This window comes from Cervus canadensis, chromosome 29 (genome assembly GCF_019320065.1).
Source record: "Cervus canadensis isolate Bull #8, Minnesota chromosome 29, ASM1932006v1, whole genome shotgun sequence".
Lineage (NCBI taxonomy): Eukaryota > Metazoa > Chordata > Mammalia > Artiodactyla > Cervidae > Cervus > Cervus canadensis.
In genome coordinates, this window is record NC_057414.1 from 6,326,882 (window position 1) to 6,347,822 (window position 20,941).

Consider the following 20,941-nt stretch of genomic DNA (forward strand, 5'->3'; position numbering starts at 1 on the left):
AGAGGGAGGTGGGAGGGGGGATCGGGATGGGGAATACGTGTAAATCTATTGCTGATTCATGTCAATGTATGACAAAACCCACTGGAAAAAAAAAAAAAAGACAGCAACTAAACCAAATAAATATGGTCCTCCCGTACACTAGAGGGAGAAGCGGCAAGAAATGAGAAACGAGAGCCTCGGGGAGACTACACTTCCCAGAAGCGCTCTGCGCAACTCCCGGCATGCTCAGCGGCCAAGGCCTGCACGTCCCAGGTTGCCGCGGGGTTGGACGTGACTCTGTCGTCCACCAACCCAAACCGGTAATGGCCGCTGGCTCTCCGGCGGGAGTCGGCCGTTTAGCTGCACACCTCATTGCCAGAGAACGGGCACCGGGAGGTTCTGAAACAAGATTCCGCTTCTTAGGGCGGTAACGGCGTGTACGGGTTGGGGTGAGGCGGTGAGAGAAGCGAAGCCGCTGTAAACCATGCTGGTGAGCTCCGGGTCAGTCTGTGGAGGGGCCCAACTTCGCGAGACCGCGCGCGGTGCGAGCCTGTGCCGGGAAGCCCTGTGGAGTTGCTACGGGCCGAAAACTACATTTCCCAGCATCCTCTTGGCGCCAGAACTACGTTGCCCGAAAGCCTGAGCGCGATTCGCCCCGTCTTCTCACCTGGCTGACTCCAGCTGGAAAACCCGTGAAATGTGGGGCCGCTGGGTTCGGCCGCTCTTGCGTTGTGAAGGCGGCGGGGGCCGCCGAGTTTCGAGCCCCTGTGGGCGTTTTTCGCCGGCCCTGCGGAGAGGTGAGAAAAGGCACCGTGTCGCCCGATGCCTGTGTGCTCTGTGGGGAGGTGGTGCCGGTGGGTGGTGCCGGCTTGGGCGAGAGGAACGCGAGGGTGCCGCCGCCTCCCTCCAGCCCGCTCCGGGGCCTGGCGACCCTGCTGCCGAGCCTCGCCCCGAGGGCTTGAGGCGGGAGGCGCGAGGGCCGAGAACGGGAGCGCGAGCCTCCGAAGGCCTGTCTTCCCGCCCGGCTCTTCCGCTCGAGCCCCGCCAGGTGTCTCTCTGAACCCTTCTCTGTCGAGGGAGGCTGGTCGTCCCCGCCCCCTCGCAGGTGTTGTAGGTTGTGCCCGGAGAGGCCCGTCACCTTTCGCGGTTTGTTCAAACTTGGACTGTTACTCGGGTGCCGTCCTCCAGCCCAGGTAATCTACAGCGCACGTTTCCCGTCAGGTCCGCTTTATTTTCGCTCTAGTTTTCTGTCCTCGGGAGCAAACTCCGAGAGAGGGTGAAGGACAGGGAAGCCTGGCGTGCTGCAGCCCGTGGGGTCGCAAAGAGTCGGACTCGACTGAGCGACTGAACAACCCCCGCTTTATTTACGCTGTGGTTTTCAGTACTTGGCAATCGCCTTTCAAGCAAAAGGAACGTGATCACGGGAAGCTACAGTGGTTGACGGGCGGGCGCGCCTGTCACCAGTGTGTGCTGGACAACTGAATTTATTGAGAGTCGTTTCCAGAATCTTTTCCCCACAATTTTTAAACCCTTTGGGGTTGTCTGCAGAGTAGGCACTTCGTACTAACCTCAGCGTTCTCTAGTGATCTAGGGTCACTAAATCTAGTGATCTTGGGTCCCTTATCACTAAACCGCGAAAGAATTCACCTTAATTCTTCAGTGCCGGGCGAACTGAGCTGCCCAGCACCACAACTTGGTGCTGTTTTGCTCGTTTCATTTTAGTCACACAGCAAGGCTGCAGTTATTGACCACCCCCCCCCCCATCTCTAAGACTGTTTAGTGCCCAGGGTCCTTGGCACGGTATTTGAACTTACTTAGGACGAGCTGGTTGGATGGCATCACTGACTCAATGGACATGAGTTTGAGCAAGCTGCAAAGATGGTGAAGGACAGGGAAATCTGGCATGCTGCAGTCCATTGGGTTGCAAAAAGTCGGACACGACTGAGCGACTGAACAACAACAAAGATGTTGAGTTGGTGTGTGTATTTAGTCGCTCAGTCGTATCCAACTCTTTTGAGACCCCATGGAGTTTAGCATACATACACATTATGACGGACTGTACAAAAAACGGACGTTTTTTGAACCCTGGGAAATCACCCCAGTCTCAATCTTTTGTAAACTTTCAGAGCTAATATAATTTGGGTCCCTCATCACTAAACAAATATTTATTGAATGTTTACAGTGTTCAAGTAGTTTAAGCTTGTCTCAAGTCAGTAATCAAGGAATTTGAAAACCTTGACCTCTGACCCAGGGAAGGATCTTAGTTTTCATCTAGTTGAATTACCGTTTTAAAGATAAAACAAGGCACAGGAAGATGTTATTTATGTAAGTTTTGTGACCACTGGTGGATTCCTAGTTCATTACTATTTCTCTTACTTAGCAGAACATAAAAAACACTGAGCTTCTAAAAACAGATTTTTTGGCTGTCCCTGAGAAGTCAGTCTCTGGATGTGGAGTCCATAGATCTTGCGTTAGTTTATTATTTAATATATTAATGCTGATAATCTTGATGGAACTAGCACAGCATACATAAACAGACCAGCATGGAAAAATATATATTAATAATCAGCTATGTCATTGAAGTGTCGCAACTCTAATGTTAGTAATATTTTTTAATTTTTAATTTTAATTCAAGTATAGTTGATTTACAGAGTTGTGTTAGTTTCAGCAGTCCTGTTATATATATACACATCTATACTATATGTTCTTTTTCAGATTCTTTTCCATTATACTTTATTTTCTGTTTTAAAATTTTTTTATTGAAACATAGTTGATTTGATTTTATACATAGCAATTTGTATCTGCTAATGCCAAACTCTTAATTTATCCCTTCTCCCACTCATTCCCATTAAGTTTCTTTTCTATGTCTGTGAGCCTGTTTCTGTTTTGAAATAAGTTTGTTTGTATCATTTATTAGATGCTACATGTAAGTGATACCATATGATAGTTGTCTTTCTCTGGTTTACTTCCATTTAGTATGATAGTCTCTAGGTCCATCCATGTTGCTGCAGATGGCATTATTTCACACTTTTTGTGGCTGAGTAATATTCCATTGTGTATATAATCTCTCTTTTTTAATTCTTTTTAAATTTTTATTAGAATATAGCTGATTTACAGTGTTGTTAGTTTCTGCCGTACAGCATAGTGAATCAGTTATACATATGCGTGTGTGCTGAGTCTCTTCTGTCGTGTCTGACTCTTTGTGAGCCTATTAACTATAGCCCCACCAGGCTCCTGTGTCCATTGGATTATCTAGGCAAGAATACTGGAGTGAGTTGCCATGCACTCTTCCAGGGGATCTTCCTAACCCAGGGGTCAAACCTGAGTCTCTCAAGTCTCCTGCATTGACAGGTGGGTTCTTTACCATTAGCACCACCTGGGAAGCCCCTATAGCTATGCATATATCTGATCTTTTTTAGATTCTATAGGTCATTCTGGAGTGTTAGGTTGAGTTCCCTGTGCTATACAGTGGGTTCTTATTAGTATCTGCTTTACATATAGTAGTGTGTATATGTCAGCCCCAGTCTCCCGCCTGGTAACCACAAGTTTGTTTTCTACACCTCTTACTATTTCTGTTCATTTGCTACATTTTCTTACATTCCACAAATAAGCAATATCATACAATATTTGTCTGTGTGTGTCTTCACTTAGTATGACATTTTCTAGGTACCTGCATGTTGTTGCAAATGGCATTATTTCCTTTTTTATGCCTGAGTAGTATTCTGTGTGTGTGTGTCTATGCCACATCTTGTTTATCCACTCCTCTGCTGATGGACATTTAGGTTGCTCCCACATCCTGGCTGTTGTAAACAGTGCTGCAAAGAATATTGGGGTGCATGTATCTTTTCGAATTCTGATTTTCTCTGGGTAGGTATGTGCCCAGGAGTGGGATCGCTGGGTCATATAGTAACTCTATTTTATAGTAACTCTGTTTTTGGTTTTTTAAGGAACTTGCATCCTGTTCTCCATAGTGGCTGTACCAGTTTACATTTCTACCAACTTATAGGAGGGTTCCCTATTCTCCACACCCTCTCCAGCATTTATTATTTGTAGACTTTTGATGACGGCCATTCTGACTGGTGTGAGGTGATACCTTGTAGTTTCCATTTGCACTTCTCTGATTATTAGTGTTGAATGTCTTTTCCTGTGCCTTTGGGTCATCTGTATGTCTCTGGAAAAATTTTTTTTTTTTTGCATGGCAATCCAAATTTATTCAACTACTGATGCTAAGTTATACAAAATTGCACCACTTTAATTAAGGCTTTTAGTTTACATTTGGCCACCTCAAAAGTAGTTGTAACATTAGGTTGGTCAATTTAAATACTGTGGCTCCCTGTTGGATAGACACACAATCTTTACACCCAAACGTTAATGCATACAAAGCAACAAGGCATTGTTAAATAAAACAGCAATAGTTACTGCAACTTAGGCCTTGTGACCAATTACACATGATTAAAATTACTTCCCACATTCACATCCACAGTACTCTTCCACCATTTAACATCTCAACCAAAATGTTACACATAGGAAACAATCACTAACAGGCAAAAATACTAAACCTGTATATTTGGTATTGCAAATACACTTATGCATGAGCAAGCAGGGGATTCACAGTGAGAATCTACAGCTGCAGAAGCCTGAAAATGATTTACAAAAATTGTTAAATCATTAAAAAATTGTTTGAAAATATACACTTCTTGTTGTAGACCCCCACTGTACACACAACTATAAACATTGTTCCCTATGTAAACAAAAAAGGAAACATATAATAAAAGATTTGAAAAGTCTGGACATTTCCTTCCCAACAGATATTAAAGGCAACGTCTTTAATCTAAGACATTATACCGAAAGGACAGTGATCTTGTCTTTAAAATATGGAAAAATATTTTTAAGTCTTCTACGAATTTTTTGATTGGGGTTTTTTTTTCTGTCATTGAGTTGTTTGAGATGTTTGTGTTTTGGAAATTAATCCCTTGTCGTTTGCATTATTTGCAAACATTTTCTTCCAGTCCATAGGTTGTCTTTTCAGTTTGTTTATGGTTTCCTTTGCTGTGCAAAAGCTCATAATTTTGATTAGGTTCCATTTGTTTATTTTTGTTTTTATTTCTATTGCCTTGGGAGACTACCTAAGAAAACATTGATAAAATTTATGTCAGAGAATGTTTTGTCTGTGTTCTTTTCTGGGAGTTTAATGGTGTCATGTCTTACATTTAAATCTTTAAGCTATTTTGAGTATTTTCTTGTATAAGGAGTGTTCTAATTTCATTGATTTACCAGGTTTCCCAACACCACTTGATAAAGAGACTCTCTTTTTTCCATTGTGTATTCTTGCATCAGTTGTCAAAGATTAATTCATCACAGGGCTGTGGGTTTATTTCTGGGCTCTGTGTCCTGTTCCGTTGATCCATATGTCTGTTTCTGTGCCAGTGCCACACTGTTGGAATTACTGTAGCTTCATAGTATTGTTTGACGTCTCGGAGGGTTATGCCTCCCACTTTGTTGTTTTTCTTGAGGGTTAATTTGGCAGTTGTGACGGGTTTGTGTGTGTGTGGTTCTATATAAATTTTAAAATTACTTGTTCTAAATCTGTGAAAAATGTCATGGGTAATTTGGTAGGGATCATATTAAATCTGTATATTGCTTTGGATAGTATGGTCATTTTAACAATATTCTTTTAATACAAGAGCATGGGCTTTCTTTCCATTTCTTTGAATCACCTTCAGTTTTATTAGTGTTTTATAATTCTCAGCATATAACTCTTTCACCTCCTTGGTCAGGTTTATTCCTAAGTTGTGGTTTTTTTTTTTTTTGGTGCAGCTTTTAAAAGGACTGTTTTCTGACTTTCCTTTTCTGATATTTCATTGTTAGTGTAAAGAAATGCACATTGATTGGTGTGTGTTGAACCATCTTTGTGCTCCTGAGTGAAACCAATTTGATCATGATGTATGATCCTTTTATGTGTTGTTGGATCCAGTTTGCTAATATTTTGTTGAGAATTTCTGCATCTATATTCATCAGAGATATTGACCTTAATTTTCTTTTTTGGTAATGTCTTTGTCTGGTTTTGGTATCAGGGTAATAGTGACTTCATAGGATGACCTTTGGAGTGTTCCCTCTTCTTCAGTCTTTTGGAAGAGTTTGAGAAGGATCAGTATAAGTTCTTCTTTGTATATTTGGTAGAATTCTCCAGTGTAACCATCCCATCCTGAACTTTTGTTTGCAGGGAGTGATTTTAATTATACATTCTAATTCACATTCAAGCAGTTGTTTTGTTCATATTATCTCTTCTTGATTCAGTTTTGGGGGGCTCCGTGTTTCTAGAAACTTGTTGACTTCTAGGTTGTCCAATTTATTGGCATATAATTATTCAAAGTATTCTCTTACAGTTTTTTGTATTTCTTCAGTTTCAGTTGTTATTTCTCCTCTTTCATTTCTTATTCTGTTTATCTGGATCCTCTTTCTTTTCTTCTTGATGAGTCTGGCCAGATTTGTTGATACTGTTTATCCTTTCAAAAAACCAACTTTGGGGGGTTTTTTTGTTTGTTTTAGATTATTCTTATCTTATTTTGTTTTGACCTCACCACATGACTTGTGGGAATTCTAACCAGTGGACCACCAGAGAATTCCTCATTTTCTTTGATCTTTATTATTTTATTTACTTCCTCCTACTGACTTTAGATTTTGTTTGTTCTTCTTTTTCTAATTCTTTTAGCTGGTGGCTTAGGTTGTTTGAAATTTCTCTTGTTTTCTTGTCTTCTTTTTTTTTTTATTTTGAGGAAGGCCTGTTTTTCTGTGAACTTCTCTCTTAGAACTGATTTTGCTGTATTCATAGATTTTGCTTGGTTGTGTTTTCATTATCGTTTGTCTCAAGGTATTTTTATATTTCCTTTTTTATTTCATTGTTGACCTGTTTTTTCAGTAGCATATTGTTTATTCTCCCTGTAATCTTTTCCTTCTCTTCCCCCCACGCCGTGGTTGATTTCTAATTTCTTACCATAATTGGTCAAAAAAGATGCTTGAAATAATTTCTATCCTCTTAAATTTATTGAGGTTTGTTTTGTATCCTAGTACATGGTCTATCCTAGAGAATATTCCATGTCTGCTTGAAAATAATGTGTGTGGGGGGATGTAATATCCTAAAGGTATCAATTACATCTAACTGTTCTGTTTTGTTCTTTAGGATCTCTGTTGCCGTACTGATTTTCTGTCTGGAAGATATGCCCATTGATGTCAGTGCAGTGTGAAAGTCTTCTACTATTACTGTACTCCTGCCAGTTTCTCAATTATGACAGCTAGTATTTGTTTTATGTATTCAGTTCAGTCGCTCAGTCGTGTCCGACTCTTTGCGACCCCATGAACCACAGTATGCCAGGCCTCCCTGTCTATCACCAACTACCCAAATCCATGCCCATCGAGTCAGTGATGCCATCCAGCCATCTCATCCTCTGTCGTCCCCTTCTCCTCCTGCCCCCAATTCCTCCCAGCATCAGGGTCTTTTCCAGTGAGTCGACTCTTCACATGAGGTGGCCAAAGTATTGGAGTTTCAGCTTCACCATCAGTCCTTCCAATGAACACCCAGGACTGATCTGCTTTAGGATGGACTGGTTGGATCTCCTTGCGGTACAAGGGACTCTCAAGAGTCTTCTCCAACACCACACACAGTTCAAAAGCATCAATTCTTCAGTGCTCAGCGTTCTTCACAGTCCAACTCTCACATCCATACATGACCACTGGAAAAACCATAGCCTTGACTGGACTGACCTTTGTTGGCAAAGTAATGTCTCTATTTTTTAATATACTATCTAGGTTGGTCTTAACTTTCCTTCCAAGGAGTAAGCGTCTTTTAATTTCATGGCTGCAATCACCATCTGCAGTGATTTTGGGGCCCCCAAAAATAAAGTCTGACACTGTTTCCACTGTTTCCCCATCTATTTGCCATGAAGTGATGGGACCAGATGCCATGATCTTAGTTTTCTGAATGTTGAGCTTTAAGCCAACTTTCTCACTCTCCTCTTTCACTTTCATCAAGAGATTTTATGTATTAGGTGCTCCTATATTGGGTGTGTATATGTTAGCTAGTGTAATATCCTTTTATTATATTGACCCTTTTATCATCATATACTGTCCTTTATCTTTCATTACAGCCTTTGTTTTAGAGTCATTTCTGTCTGATAGGAGTTTTGCTGCTCCCGCCTTCTTGTCATTTCCATTTGTATGAAGTGTCTTTTTCCATCCCCACCCTTTCAGTCTGTGTCTTTGCCCTAAAGTGGGTTTCTTGTAGACAGCGTAACGTTGGTTCTTGTTTTATTATCCAGTCTGCCAGTCTTAAGTCTTTTGATTGGAGCATTTAGTCCATTGGCATTTAAGGTAATTATTGATAGATATGTATTTGTTGCTATTTTAAACCTTGTTTTCCAGTTGATTCTGTATTTGTTTCTTTTGCTTTCTGTGTTTCCTTTTGTGGTTTGATGGTTTTCTTTTGTTCTATGCTTGAGTACCTTTCTTCTTGGTGTTTGTGAATCTATTGTAGGCTTTTGATTTGCAGTTACCTGGTTTCCAAGTTTGTTAATCCATTACTGTATCTTCTTGCTTTAGATTGGTAGTCATATAAGCTCAAACACGGTCTAAAAGATTAACATTTTCATACTCCCTTTACCCACATTTTGTGATTTTGCTGTCCTGTTTTTACATCTTCTTGTTTATCCTTTTCTGTTCATTGCAGTTATAATTACTTCTGAAAGGTTGTTGCTGAGCCATGAAAGACACCGGGATTCTTGGCCTATGAGGAGAATTCAGTCTGGGGCCAGTGACAAGGCTTGATAGCTTAGAGCTTTTGTGTAATAAAGTTTTTTATTAAAGTATAAAAGAGATAGAGAAAGCTTCTGACATAGACATCAGAAGGGGCAGAAAGAGTGCCCCCCTGCTAGTCTTCAGCCAGATGTTATAGAGCTACCAGCAGGCTGCTAATTGGAGAAAGGGCTGTCTGAAAACTCAGAGACTGGCACCAGGCCCCTCCCCCACAACATGCATTTTGGAATAGCACTGGCCCAACGGGAGCTGTCCCGGGCCGTAAAATGATGGACATGAACCTTGAAGAAAGGCAGGTTTCCAAGCAAACACAGTCCTGCTATCATAGCTTAAGAGAACACTTGCATGAGTAAATATACTGGTTTGTCAGGTCGGTTCTGAGTCTTAGGTGGAACCACTTGAAGATAGAGTCTAGGGTTAGTACATAGTTTATTAACATAGCTTAAGACAAACATTTTTGTAAGAAAAATGCATTGGTTAGCTCAAGGTTTGAGAAAAGTTCAGGTGGAACCAGGTGTTATTATGGCAACACAGAATTTTAAAAAGAAACCTCTTTTTAAATTCGTATAAAGAAGGGAAAAAAATCTAACACTTGTTTGTTTTCTCCTGCCACTTAAGAGAGATAAAAAATGTCTGACACTTGCAGCCTATTTCCTTGTTTGGAGACCCCTGGCCTTCCTGCCTGTTACCCTCTCACTTTCTTAAATTTTTTCTCTTAATCTCTGTACTGGTTTATTTAAGTGATTTACTTTCCTAGTGTTGCTCTTCTCTTTGCTCTAGATTCCTGCTTCTCTATTTAGGAACTTTTTTCAGTTTTTTTTTTTGTTTTTTTTTTAGGATAGGTCTAGTATTGCTGTATTCCTTTAGTTTTTGCTTGTCTGAGAAATTCTTTATCTCTCCTTCTATTCTGAATGGTAATATTGCTAAGTAGAGTATCCTAGGTTGCATGGTTTTCCCTTACTTTGAATATATCCTGCCACCAGAGAAATAAGCCAGTAACCTTAAGGGGGTTCCCTTGTACCTAATTCTTTTTCTTTTGCTGCCCTTAAAATCCTCTCTTTTTAACTTTTGCCATTTTAATTATAAAGTATCTTGGTGCAGGTCCGTTTGTCTTGGTTGGGATCCTCTGTGCTTCCTGTACTTGGATATCTGTTTCCTTCTTTAGGTTTGGGAGGTTTTCAGCCATAATTTTTTTCAATTTTTCAAATACATTTTCAACCCCCATTTCTCTTTCTTCTCCTTCTAGGATCCCTATAATGCATAGATTGGCATACTTTATATTATCCCATAGGTCTTTAAGTTGCTTTCATCTTTCTTCATTTGTCTTTTTGTCTGCTCTTCTGATTGGGTGATTTCCAGTATTCCATCTTCCAGATCACTTCTTTGTTCTTTTGCATTATTTAGTTTGCTGTTTATTCCTTTAATTTGGTTTTCATTTCAGCACATGAGTTTTCTAATTTAATTGACTCCTGAGTTTACAAATTCACCAGCATCATAAATCTGCCAGTCACGCATCTGTGGGGACGTGCCCAGATTTCAGCCCTACCTCTGGGTATAGGCAGCCTGCTGGCACTTGTGTGTTCCCACGCTAATCGAGTCAGAGCCACACCTGCTGTGGGCATGCCAAAACTGAGGCCGCCCCTCCCCTCACGCTTGGATTTACCACGGGGCTTCTGTGGCAGAGCAGGCTTCATCCTGTGCACACTTGCAGTTGCAACCCAGACCATACTCCAGCCCCGTTGGACTGGCAGGTCCGTCCTCTCCAGGATCTGTCTGCTGAAACTTGAGTTTCGACACTTAGCCCCTAGGCGCACCAGCAGACGTGCGTCTCAGGCTCGGGGCGCAGTGAGGTGGCCAGGACCAGCTGGGCTGCCCTCTGTTCTGCCTTCCGCAGGCCTCTGTTGCTCTCTTCTCTGAGCCTCTGAAGCACCCTCTGTGTCCCAGCTGATCACCTAGCCAGTGATGGGGATTCCCAGAGTGAGGGAACTTTTTTTCTTGCACCAATTCCATCCCAATTCCTTTTTTTTTCTCTCTCTTCCCCTTTAATCTTACCACATGATGATCTTTCTTGAAACTTTGAGTGTATGATATGCTAGTGTTCAGTAGGTGTTTTGTGAGAATTGTGTGTTCTGTGAGCTCTACCCTCTTCTATTTTGCCATCTTGATGTCTCCCCTAAGATAAATATTCCTCAGTTGGGGCATCTAAGAAATGATTGTTTCTTTACATGTGATTTACATGTAACTCACATGTCCTACAAAATGTTACACACCAGCTGCCTCTGCAGGTTTACTACTTAGGAAAGAAAGCAGACCACTGTCAGTGAAGGATGAAGAGCAGCAGCTATGTATGGACTCCACAGTTTGCTTCAGTTTTACGTTTTTTATTCTACTTTGATTCTTTGAAGAGCTAGAAAATGCACGCAGTACAAATGTTGAAGAGCATATTCATATTGTTACTGTTTTCATAGAACTTTGACCAATAGTGGCTGCTTTGACTTAGAAATCTGACTGCATTAGTCCTGCCTGTTAAGGTTTTAAAGCATTATAGGCTTGGACTATACCTCAAAACTACTACACAAGTAGCTCTAAAAGTTATACTTAGGTATATTTATTTTTCAAAATCTTCATGGCTAAATCTGATACACAGATAAGGTTGAGAACCACTGGCCTATAGGATAAACTTTAAATACTGTTGGATTGTAAGCCATGATCTTCAGAGTCAGGGTCAGTCTGGTTTTCTGGTCCATTCGCCCTATTCCCTGTATCTACTTTCCTACCTTTGTGGCAGTATTATAGAACCTACCATTCTCCAGGTTTTTTTTTTTAATCTTCCTGGATGTTTCATATATTTATATACACACATACACATACATTTATTTGTATATAAGGAGAAAAGTCAAACCAATCCTAAGTAATTTCAATGCATTCCTGAATGAAGTTCAAGAATATTTATAATATAGATACATCCACCACCAAACAAGGTAACAAATCTTTTTAGCATCCAATCAGAAATCACCAAGCATGAAAAAATAATAATGAAGAGAAAAAAACCCATAATGAAGACGAAAAATCAACCATTTGAAACCAAGCTAGAACTGACAGATGTAAGAATTAGCAGATATGAACATGTTTAAAAATTTAGAAGATATGGAAAAGGTAAGAAGACTATCAAGTGCAGAAGTGGTGAATAATGGGCAGGCCACGCATGGACTAGAATACTGGATTCTGACTTAAAGCTTGCTACCAGATGCACCTTAGTTGTCAGCTGCCATTCCCTGATATGGTTTTCATGTGAGTCTGCAAGCAGTTGATTTATTATGGTCTCTGTGCAGTAAAGCCGCTGTTAATGGTAACTGTATTTGCAGCCGCTCCCCGGCACCAGCATCACCGCCTTACTTGTCCACCAGATCGTCAGGTGCTAGATTCTCACAGGGAACCTAGATCCCTCATGTGCACAGTTCACAGTAGGGTTTGCACTCCTACGAGGACAGAGTCTGAGGCCACCCCTGGTGTGACAGGAGACAGAGCTCAGGTGGTAACGCAAGCAGTGGGGAGAGGCTGGAAACGCAGACGAAGCTTCACTTGCTCACCTGCCTCTCACCTCCTGCTGCACCTGGTCCGTGGCTGAGGGGTTGGGGGCCCCTGTTCCCAATGGCACTCAAAGCCAGGAAGATTGCTGACCATTGTGCTAATGTGTGTGTGTGTGCATGCACGCACATGTGCAAAACTGATCCACCTTTACATCTGCTTCCTTTTATATCTAGTTACCAGAACTCATCTGAGTACTTGAATGAGTTAGTCTAAAGGACTGGACATTACTCTTTCATTATTTGAATTTAGAGTTTATGTTTAGATTAAAAAAGAAAAAATCTGTTTCCTGCCTTCCAGTTTATAAAGTCAGTGAAGATATCTGTTATGTCTGGTTTTGCTTATCATCCCCTGTCCCCAGCACATGCCTAGCACTCAGATGTTTCTTGACTGGCAAGATAAATGGGAAGGAATCACATTTGCCATACACTCTACTAGCAGAATAAGTAACACTTGAGGTTGCAGCTTTGTCTTTTAAGTGCCTGGATGTCTTAAGTGACTTAGGATAAAAAGGACAGCATGGAAACAGCGTTTGCAGTCTGAATCCCAATTCTGCCAGAGACTATGACCTTAGGCAAAACCTTAGGCTTTACTTTTCCTAGGCTTGATTTTCTTACCTAAAAAGATGGATAATCCCACCTTGCCTTGGTAGTATATAAAGTATCTAGTATAGTACCTTGTGTTTAACTGGGTGTTTATGCTAATTAGCAGTTATTTTACTTAATACATAATAATAGCAATAAAGTTGTATATGGACAGAGTTCCCTTTTTAATAAAATCATCAGCAGTAGGTAAAACAGGACCATTCTGTGTCTAGGTTAAAAATCGAGAGTTTATTGAAATAGGACATTTATGTCAAAACTAAGAAAAACTTTGCAGGTCTTTTATGTTGATACCACTGAATACTCCAGGATTTTAAATCCAGTTCACTGATTGGTTCAACAATAAAATATCATTTGCCAAGCACTGTTTTAGGTACTGTGCTCAGTTGCTAAGTCGTGTCTGACTCTGCGACCCCATGGACTGTCACCCAGCAGGCTCAGACTTTGTCCACGGGATTTCCTAGGCAAGAATACTGGAGTGGGTTGCCATTTCCTTCTCCAGTTTTAGGTACTAGAGATACAGTAATGAAAAACAGTCAAGGCCTCATGGAGCTGACATTCTGGTTCAGAGAGACAAACAGTAAATAAGATAATTTCCAATCAGAACTGAGAACTGTGTAGGCAAAAATGTGGATATTTAAGAGTGGGAGGACAGAAAGCTGCTTTAGATGGGAACATATGTATAAACAGTTATCATAGCTCTAAATTATCATAGCAGTATGAAAGACTTCTGAGTACTGAGGAGAGCTGGGCAGTTTTGTGGCAGTAATATCCAAAGTTCTTGATGTATATTATATTACAATGTTAAACTGACTCTTAAAATTTCAGAATACTGAAAGAAATAAAACATTTATTGATTATTTTCTAGGTACAGAATAATGTTGGAGACTTTTCAGATAAAAAAAACGATGGACTCAGGAGTTATCTTGCTTGAAATTACAGAATTCCTGAGCAGAAGAGCTGGAACTATATTATAGGTTTATGGGGGAAATGCTTTAGAAGCTAGAGTGTGATGCTTCTGTTACTACAGAAAAATAATTCTCTTTTCAGATTTCTTCACCACCACAACCAAGGAAGGATATGATATGAGGCGAGTGGACATAACTCCGTTAGAACAAAGGAAATTAACTTTTGATACACATGCATTGGTTCTGGACTTGGAAGCTCATGGTGAGAAACATGGATCCCTCCTGAAGGAGAATGTTAACAGCACTCATAATAGATTACCTAGTCAAGACAACATCACCGTTATCAACCATTACAAGTCGTCATTTAAATATAAAAACCTGTCCATAAGTGGAGTATTTTAGTCATGAAAATGGTATAACTTAGAAAATATTTACTGAAAAGAGAAATGCTCAAGATATGTTCATTGAAAAAAGCATTATGTAAGATTACATGTACAGAATGTTTCCAATTATGTACAAAAAACAACCATTGTTTCTAGTATGATATTAAGTTCATGTAGAAGTACAAGCACAACAGAAAAAAAGAAAAACAAATTTTTATTTTCTATTAAAAATTTAAAAAATCAAACAACAGTCACAAAAAATCACCAGATATGAAAACAGTTACTTAAAGTATGTGATACTATAGGAATAGAAGAGTTGACTTAAAGGAATAAAGTGGCATTCAGAAACGAGTGTGTGCGCATATATGAATATATATATCATTGTAAGGTGTATATATATATCTTAGAAAGCAATTAAAAAGGCATTACAAATTAGGGAAAGGAAGGACTTTAATAATTGAGTTATGATAAATGACTGGCTATTGGAGTAAATTCCTTTACTGAAAATAAATTCTAGATTGATTAAAAGCTAAATGTAAAAGAAAAACTATAAAAAATATTATAATATAGAAGTATTTTTAGACTTTTATAGAGTAAGGAAGCAAAACATAAGACTGAAAGGCAATGAAAGTAAAGACAGATGTGACCACAGAAATATTTAAATCTGTATCAAAGGATACCTATAAGGTTAAAAATGTTAGCAACACATGTGACAATGAGCCTATTGCTTTAATATACAAAGAATTCATATGAGTCAATAAGAAAAGTTAAGCAGTTTTATAGAAAATGGACAGAGGCCATAAACAGCTCAGAAAAATAAATATATGTAAAGATGGGCTGTTGTCCTTAGTCATTCGGTCATGTCTGACTCTGCAGCCCCATGAACTGTAGCCCACCAGGCTCCTCTGTCCATGGGATTCTCCAGGCAAGAATACTGGAGTGGGTTGCCATGCCATCCTCCAGGGGATCTTCCCCACCCAGGGATCGAACCCAGGTCTCCTTCATTGCAGGCAGATTCTTTACTGTCTGAGCCTCCCAGGAAGCCCAGAAGAATACTGGAGTGGGTAGCCTTTCCCTTCTCCAGGGGATCTTCTATCCAGGGATCAAACCCAGGTCTCTTACATTACAGGTGGATTCTTTACCAGCTAAACTACCAGCGAAACCCATATGTAAAGATACTTAAATGCAATTTTTAAGTAGAAGTTAAAATAACAATGCAATACCATTTTTAAACCAATTATATACTCAAAAAAAAAAAGACCAGTAATACCAATGTTGATGTAGATATTGGGAAATGGATCAGTGGAATTAAAATTGGAGAGTGCTTTTAGAGAGTAACTTAGCATAATCTGTTAGTTTTTAATTATAACCTTTTTATTTTTTAAAAGGCTTCAGTTGACCCTTGAACAACACAGGGGTTAGGGACGCCAGCTGCCTGTGCAGTTGAAACTCTGCCTGTAACTTTATAGTGGCCCTCTGTCCACAATTCCTCATCCATGGGTTCAACCAACCACAGATTGTGTGGTATATTAGTATTTACTATTGAGAAAAACCTGCATCTAAGTGGACCTAGTCAGTTCAAATCCATGTTGTTCAAGAGTCAACTATATGAAAATTTAAATGACAGTCTATCTTGAGAAGGATGTGCACTTTTTAAAAAACATAAAAACCTATTTGCTGTTTATAGGATTTGACAAAGCACAAGCAGAAACAATTGTATCAGCATTAACCACTTTATCAAATGTCAGCCTTGATACTATCTATAAGGAGATGGTCACTCAAGCTCAGCAGGTAATATTTTCATTTTTATCACTTCTGATAGTCTCATTAAGATAATATTTTTCATAACCCACCTTCCATACACACCTGCATCTTCCTTATTGTTTTCTCTAAAGGAACCAGAATCCTTTAGTAAAGTGAGTATCCAGAGAGATTGAGGAGTTAGAATAGTTATCACAAAATTATGGTAACACACAGAATGAAAGTTTGTCAGATCTTTCATTGTGTAAGATAATTATTTTATTTGAGCCATGAGATGGTGATAGACGGCTAGTGAAACAAGTTTTTTCCCCATAGAAAGCCCACCACAGTAGAGGCCGCCACTTGACTGCAGTTGTGTGTGTGTTCTGGCTAATTTTCACAAACTTGGAAAGCTGGAAGGGACTTACATGACAGGAAAGTGTGAGTCACTCAGTCGTGTCCGACTCTTTGTGACCCCATGGACTGTACCGTCCAGGTTCCTCTGTTCATGGGATTCTCCAGGCAAGAATACTGGGGATCTTCCTGACCCAGAGATCAGACCCAGGTCTCTTGCATTTCAGGCAGATTCTTGACTGTCTGAGACACCAGGGAAGCCCTGCTTGGCTGGGAAGGACTTCATATATCACCTAGCTAAGACGCTTTCCCATTCTGTTGTTTTCCTCTATTTCTTTGCATTGATCACTTAACAAGGCTTTTTTATCTCTCCTTGCTATTCTTTATTATATTAATACAGAATAAGCATATTTATTCTATAATAAAATGTTTATTAAAGATTAAAACAAAAATAATCTTATAGTTAATGCCTTAGAACTGCTTCATAATCATATTTTGGGGAACAAGACTGACAACCCCTTGAAGCCACTTCTATATGACTTCTGAGGTAATTCTCATTAATATTTCTTTTTTTTGTTTTTTTAAGTATTTATTTATTTAGCTGTGTCAAGTCTTGGTTGCAGTGCACAGGCTCAGTAGTTGTGGCACACGGGCTTAGCTGCCCTAAGGCATTCGAGATCTTAGTTCCCTGACCAGGGATCGAACCCATGTCCCCCCACACTGCAGGGCAGATTCTCAACCACTGGACCACCAGGGAAGTGCCCCTCATTAATATTTCAAGCAGAACTGCATAAAAGATGACAGTTAAGGATGGTATTACAGTCAGGGATGTCAACTGTACATAATAAAATATACTTTTAATTTTTTTTTTCCATTTAGATTTCTTTATTTTTTTTATTTATTTTTTTATTTTTTTATTTTTTTCATTTATTTTTATTAGTTGGAGGCTAATTACTTTACAGTATTGTAGTGGTTTTTGTCATACATTGACATGAATTAGCCATGGATTTACATGTATTCCCCATTCTGCTCCCCCCTCCCACCTCCCTCTCTACCCGATCCCTCTGGGTCTTCCCAGTGCACCAGGTCCGAGCACTTGTCTCATGCATCCAGCCTGGGCTGGTGATCTGTTTCACCCTAGATAATATACATGTTTTGATGCTGTTCTCTCGAAACATCCCACCCTCGCCTTCTCCCACAGAGTCCAAAAGTCTGTTCTGTACATCTGTGTCTCTTTTTCTGTTTTGCATATAGGGTTATCATTACCATCTTTCTAAATTCCATATATATGTGTTAGTATACTGTAATGGTCTTTATCTTTCTGGCTTACTTCACTCTGTATAATGGGCTCCAGTTTCATCCATCTCATTAGAACTGATTCAAATGAATTCTTTTTAACGGCTGAGTAATATTCCATGGTGTATATGTACCACAGCTTCCTTATCCATTCATCTGCTGATGGGCATCTAGGTTGCTTCCATGTCCTGGCTATTATAAACAGTGCTGCGATGAACATTGGGGTGCACGTGTCTCTTTCAGATCTGGTTTCCTCAGTGTGTATGCCCAGAAGTGGGATTGCTGGGTCATATGGCAGTTCTATTTCCAGTTTTTAAGAAATCTCCACACTGTTCTCCATAGCGGCTGTACTAGTTTGCATTCCCACCAACAGTGTAAGAGGGTTCCCTTTTCTCCACACCCTCTCCAGCATTTATTGCTTGTAGACTTTTGGATAGCAGCCATCCTGACTGGCGTGTAATGGTACCTCATTGTGGTTTTGATTTGCATTTCTCTAATAATGAGTGATGTTGAGCATCTTTTCATGTGTTTGTTAGCCATCTGTATGTCTTCTTTGGAGAAATGTCTGTTTAGTTCTTTGGCCCATTTTTTGATTGGGTCATTTATTTTTCTGGAATTGAGCTTCAGGGGTTGCTTGTATATTTTTGAGATTAATCCTTTGTCTGTTTCTTCATTTGCTATTATTTTCTCCCAATCTGAGGGCTGTCTTTTCACCTTGCTTATAGTTTCCTTTGTAGTGCAAAAGCTTTTAAGTTTCATTAGGTCCCATTTGTTTAGTTTTGCTTTTATTTCCAATATTCTGGGAGGTGGGTCATAGAGGATCTTGCTGTGATTTATGTCGGAGAGTGTTTTGCCTATGTTCTCCTCTAGGAGTTTTATAGTTTCTGGTCTTACATTTAGATCTTTAATCCATTTTGAGTTTATTTTTGTGTATGGTGTTAGAAAGTGTTCTAGTTTCATTCTTTTACAAGTGGTTGACCAGTTTTCCCAGCACCACTTGTTAAAGAGGTTGTCTTTTTTCCATTGTATATCCTTGCCTCCTTTGTCAAAGATAAGGTGTCCATAGGTTCGTGGATTTATCTCTGGGCTTTCTATTCTGTTCCATTGATCTATATTTCTGTCTTTGTGCCAGTACCATACTGTCTTGATGACTGTGGCTTTGTAGTAGAGTCTGAAGTCAGGCAGGTTGATTCCTCCAGTTCCATTCTTCTTTCTCAAGATTACTTTGGCTATTCGAGGTTTTTTGTATTTCCATACAAATTGTGAAATTATTTGTTCTAGTTCTGTGAAAAATACCGTTGGTAGCTTGATAGGGATTGCATTGAATCTATAGATTGCTTTGGGGTAGAATAGCCATTTTGACAATATTGATTCTTCCAATCCATGAACACGGTATGTTTCTCCATCTGTTTGTGTCCTCTTTGATTTCTTTCATCAGTGTTTTATAGTTTTCTATGTATAGGTCTTTTGTTTCTTTAGGTAGATATACTCCTAAGTATTTTATTCTTTTTGTTGCAATGGTGAATGGTATTGTTTCCTTAATTTCTCATTCTGTTTTTTCATTGTTAGTATATAGGAATGCAAGGGATTTCTGTGTGTTAATTTTATATCCTGCAACTTTACTATATTCATTGATTAGCTCTAGTAATTTTCTGGTAGAGTCTTTAGGGTTTTCTATGTAGAGGATCATGTTATCTGCAAACAGCGAGAGTTTCACTTCTTCTTTTCCTATCTGGATTCCTTTTACTTCTTTTTCTGCTCTGATTGCTGTGGCCAAAACTTCCAACACTATGTTGAATAGTAGTGGTGAGAGTGGGCACCTGTGTCTTGTTCCTGATTTCAGGGGAAATGCGTTCAACTTTTCACCATTGAGGATAATGTTTGCTGTGGGTTTGTCATATATAGCTTTTATGTTGAGGTATGTTCCTTCTATTCCTGCTTTCTGGAGAGTTTTAATCATAAATGGGTGTTGAATTTTGTCAACGGCTTTCTCTGCATCTATTGAGATAATCATATGGTTTTCATCTTTCAACTTGTTAATGTGGTATATTACATTGATTGATTTGCAGATATTAAAGAATCCTTGCATTCCTGGGATAAAGCCCACTTGGTCATGGTGTATGATATTTTTAATATGTTGTTGGATTCTGTTTGCTAGAATTTTGTTAAGGATTTTTGCATCTATGTTCATCAGTGATATTGGCCTGTAGTTTTCTTTTTTTGTGGCATCTTTGTCTGGTTTTGGAATTAGGGTGATGGTGGCCTCATAGAATGAGTTTGGAAGTTTACCTTCTGCAATTTTCTGGAAGAGTTTGAGTAAGATAGGTGTTAGCTCTTCTCTAAATTTTTGGTAGAATTCAGCTGTGAAGCCGTCTGGTCCTGGGCTTTTGTTTGCTGGAAGATTTCTGATTACAGTTTTGATTTCCTTGCTTGTGATGGCTCTGTTAAGATCTTCTATTTCTTCCTGGTTCAGTTTTGGAAAGTTATACTTTTCTAAGAATTTGTCCATTTCTTCCAAGTTGTCCATTTTATTGGCATAGAGCTGCTGGTAGTAGTCTCTTATGATCCTTTGGATTTCAGTGTTGTCTGTTGTGATCTCTCCATTGTGATTTCTAATTTTGTTAATTTGGTTCTTCTCCCTTTGTTTCTTAATGAGTCTTGCTAATGGCTTGTCAATTTTGTTTATTTTTTCAAAAAGCCAGCTTTTAGCTTTGTTGATTTTTGCTATGGTCTCTTTAGTTTCTTTTGCATTTATTTCTGCCCTAATTTTTAAGATTTCTCTCCTTCTACTAACCCTGGGTTTCTTCATTTCTTCCTTCTCTAGTTGCTTTAGGTGTAGAGTTAGGTTATTTATTTGACTTTTTTCTTGTTTCTTGAGGAAAGCCTGTAATGCTATGAACCTTCCCCTTAGCACTGCTTTTACAGTGTCCCATAGGTTTTGGGTTGTTGTGTTTTCATTTTCATTCATTTCTATGCATATTTTGATTTCTTTTTTGATTTCTTCTATGATTTGTTGGTTATTCAGAAGCGTGTTATTTAGCCTCCATATGTTTGAATTTTTAATAATTTTTTTTCCTGTAATTGAGATCTAATCTTACTGTACTGTGGTCAGAAAAGATGACTGGAATGATTTCAAATTTTTTGAATTTTCCAAGACTAGATTTATGGCCCAGGGTGTGATCTGTTCTGGAGAAGGTTCCATGTGCACTTGAGAAAAAGGTGAGGTTGATTGTTTTGGGGTGAAATGTCCTATAGATATCAATTAGGTCTAGCTGGTCCGTTG

The 20,941-nt window shown here is 39.3% G+C and overlaps 1 protein-coding gene across 5 annotated transcripts in view; it reads left to right on the top strand.

The window, feature by feature from the left end:
- The first annotated feature begins 239 nt into the window (after window positions 1-239).
- The window catches only part of CCDC90B (coiled-coil domain containing 90B), a 32,526-nt gene continuing 11,824 nt past the window's right edge, over window positions 240-20,941 (top strand). The window contains exons 1-3 of one of the 5 annotated variants that reach the window (XM_043451863.1): window positions 241-776; window positions 14,028-14,147; window positions 15,956-16,059. In XM_043451863.1, coding sequence (XP_043307798.1) covers window positions 677-776; window positions 14,028-14,147; window positions 15,956-16,059 — 324 coding nt within the window. In that variant the 5' untranslated portion in view covers window positions 241-676. Of the gene's footprint in view, window positions 777-14,027; window positions 14,148-15,955; window positions 16,060-16,825; window positions 16,910-20,941 lie in introns of those variants that run through there. The other 4 variants (XM_043451864.1, XM_043451865.1, XM_043451866.1 and 1 more) reach the window with 4 other exon arrangements.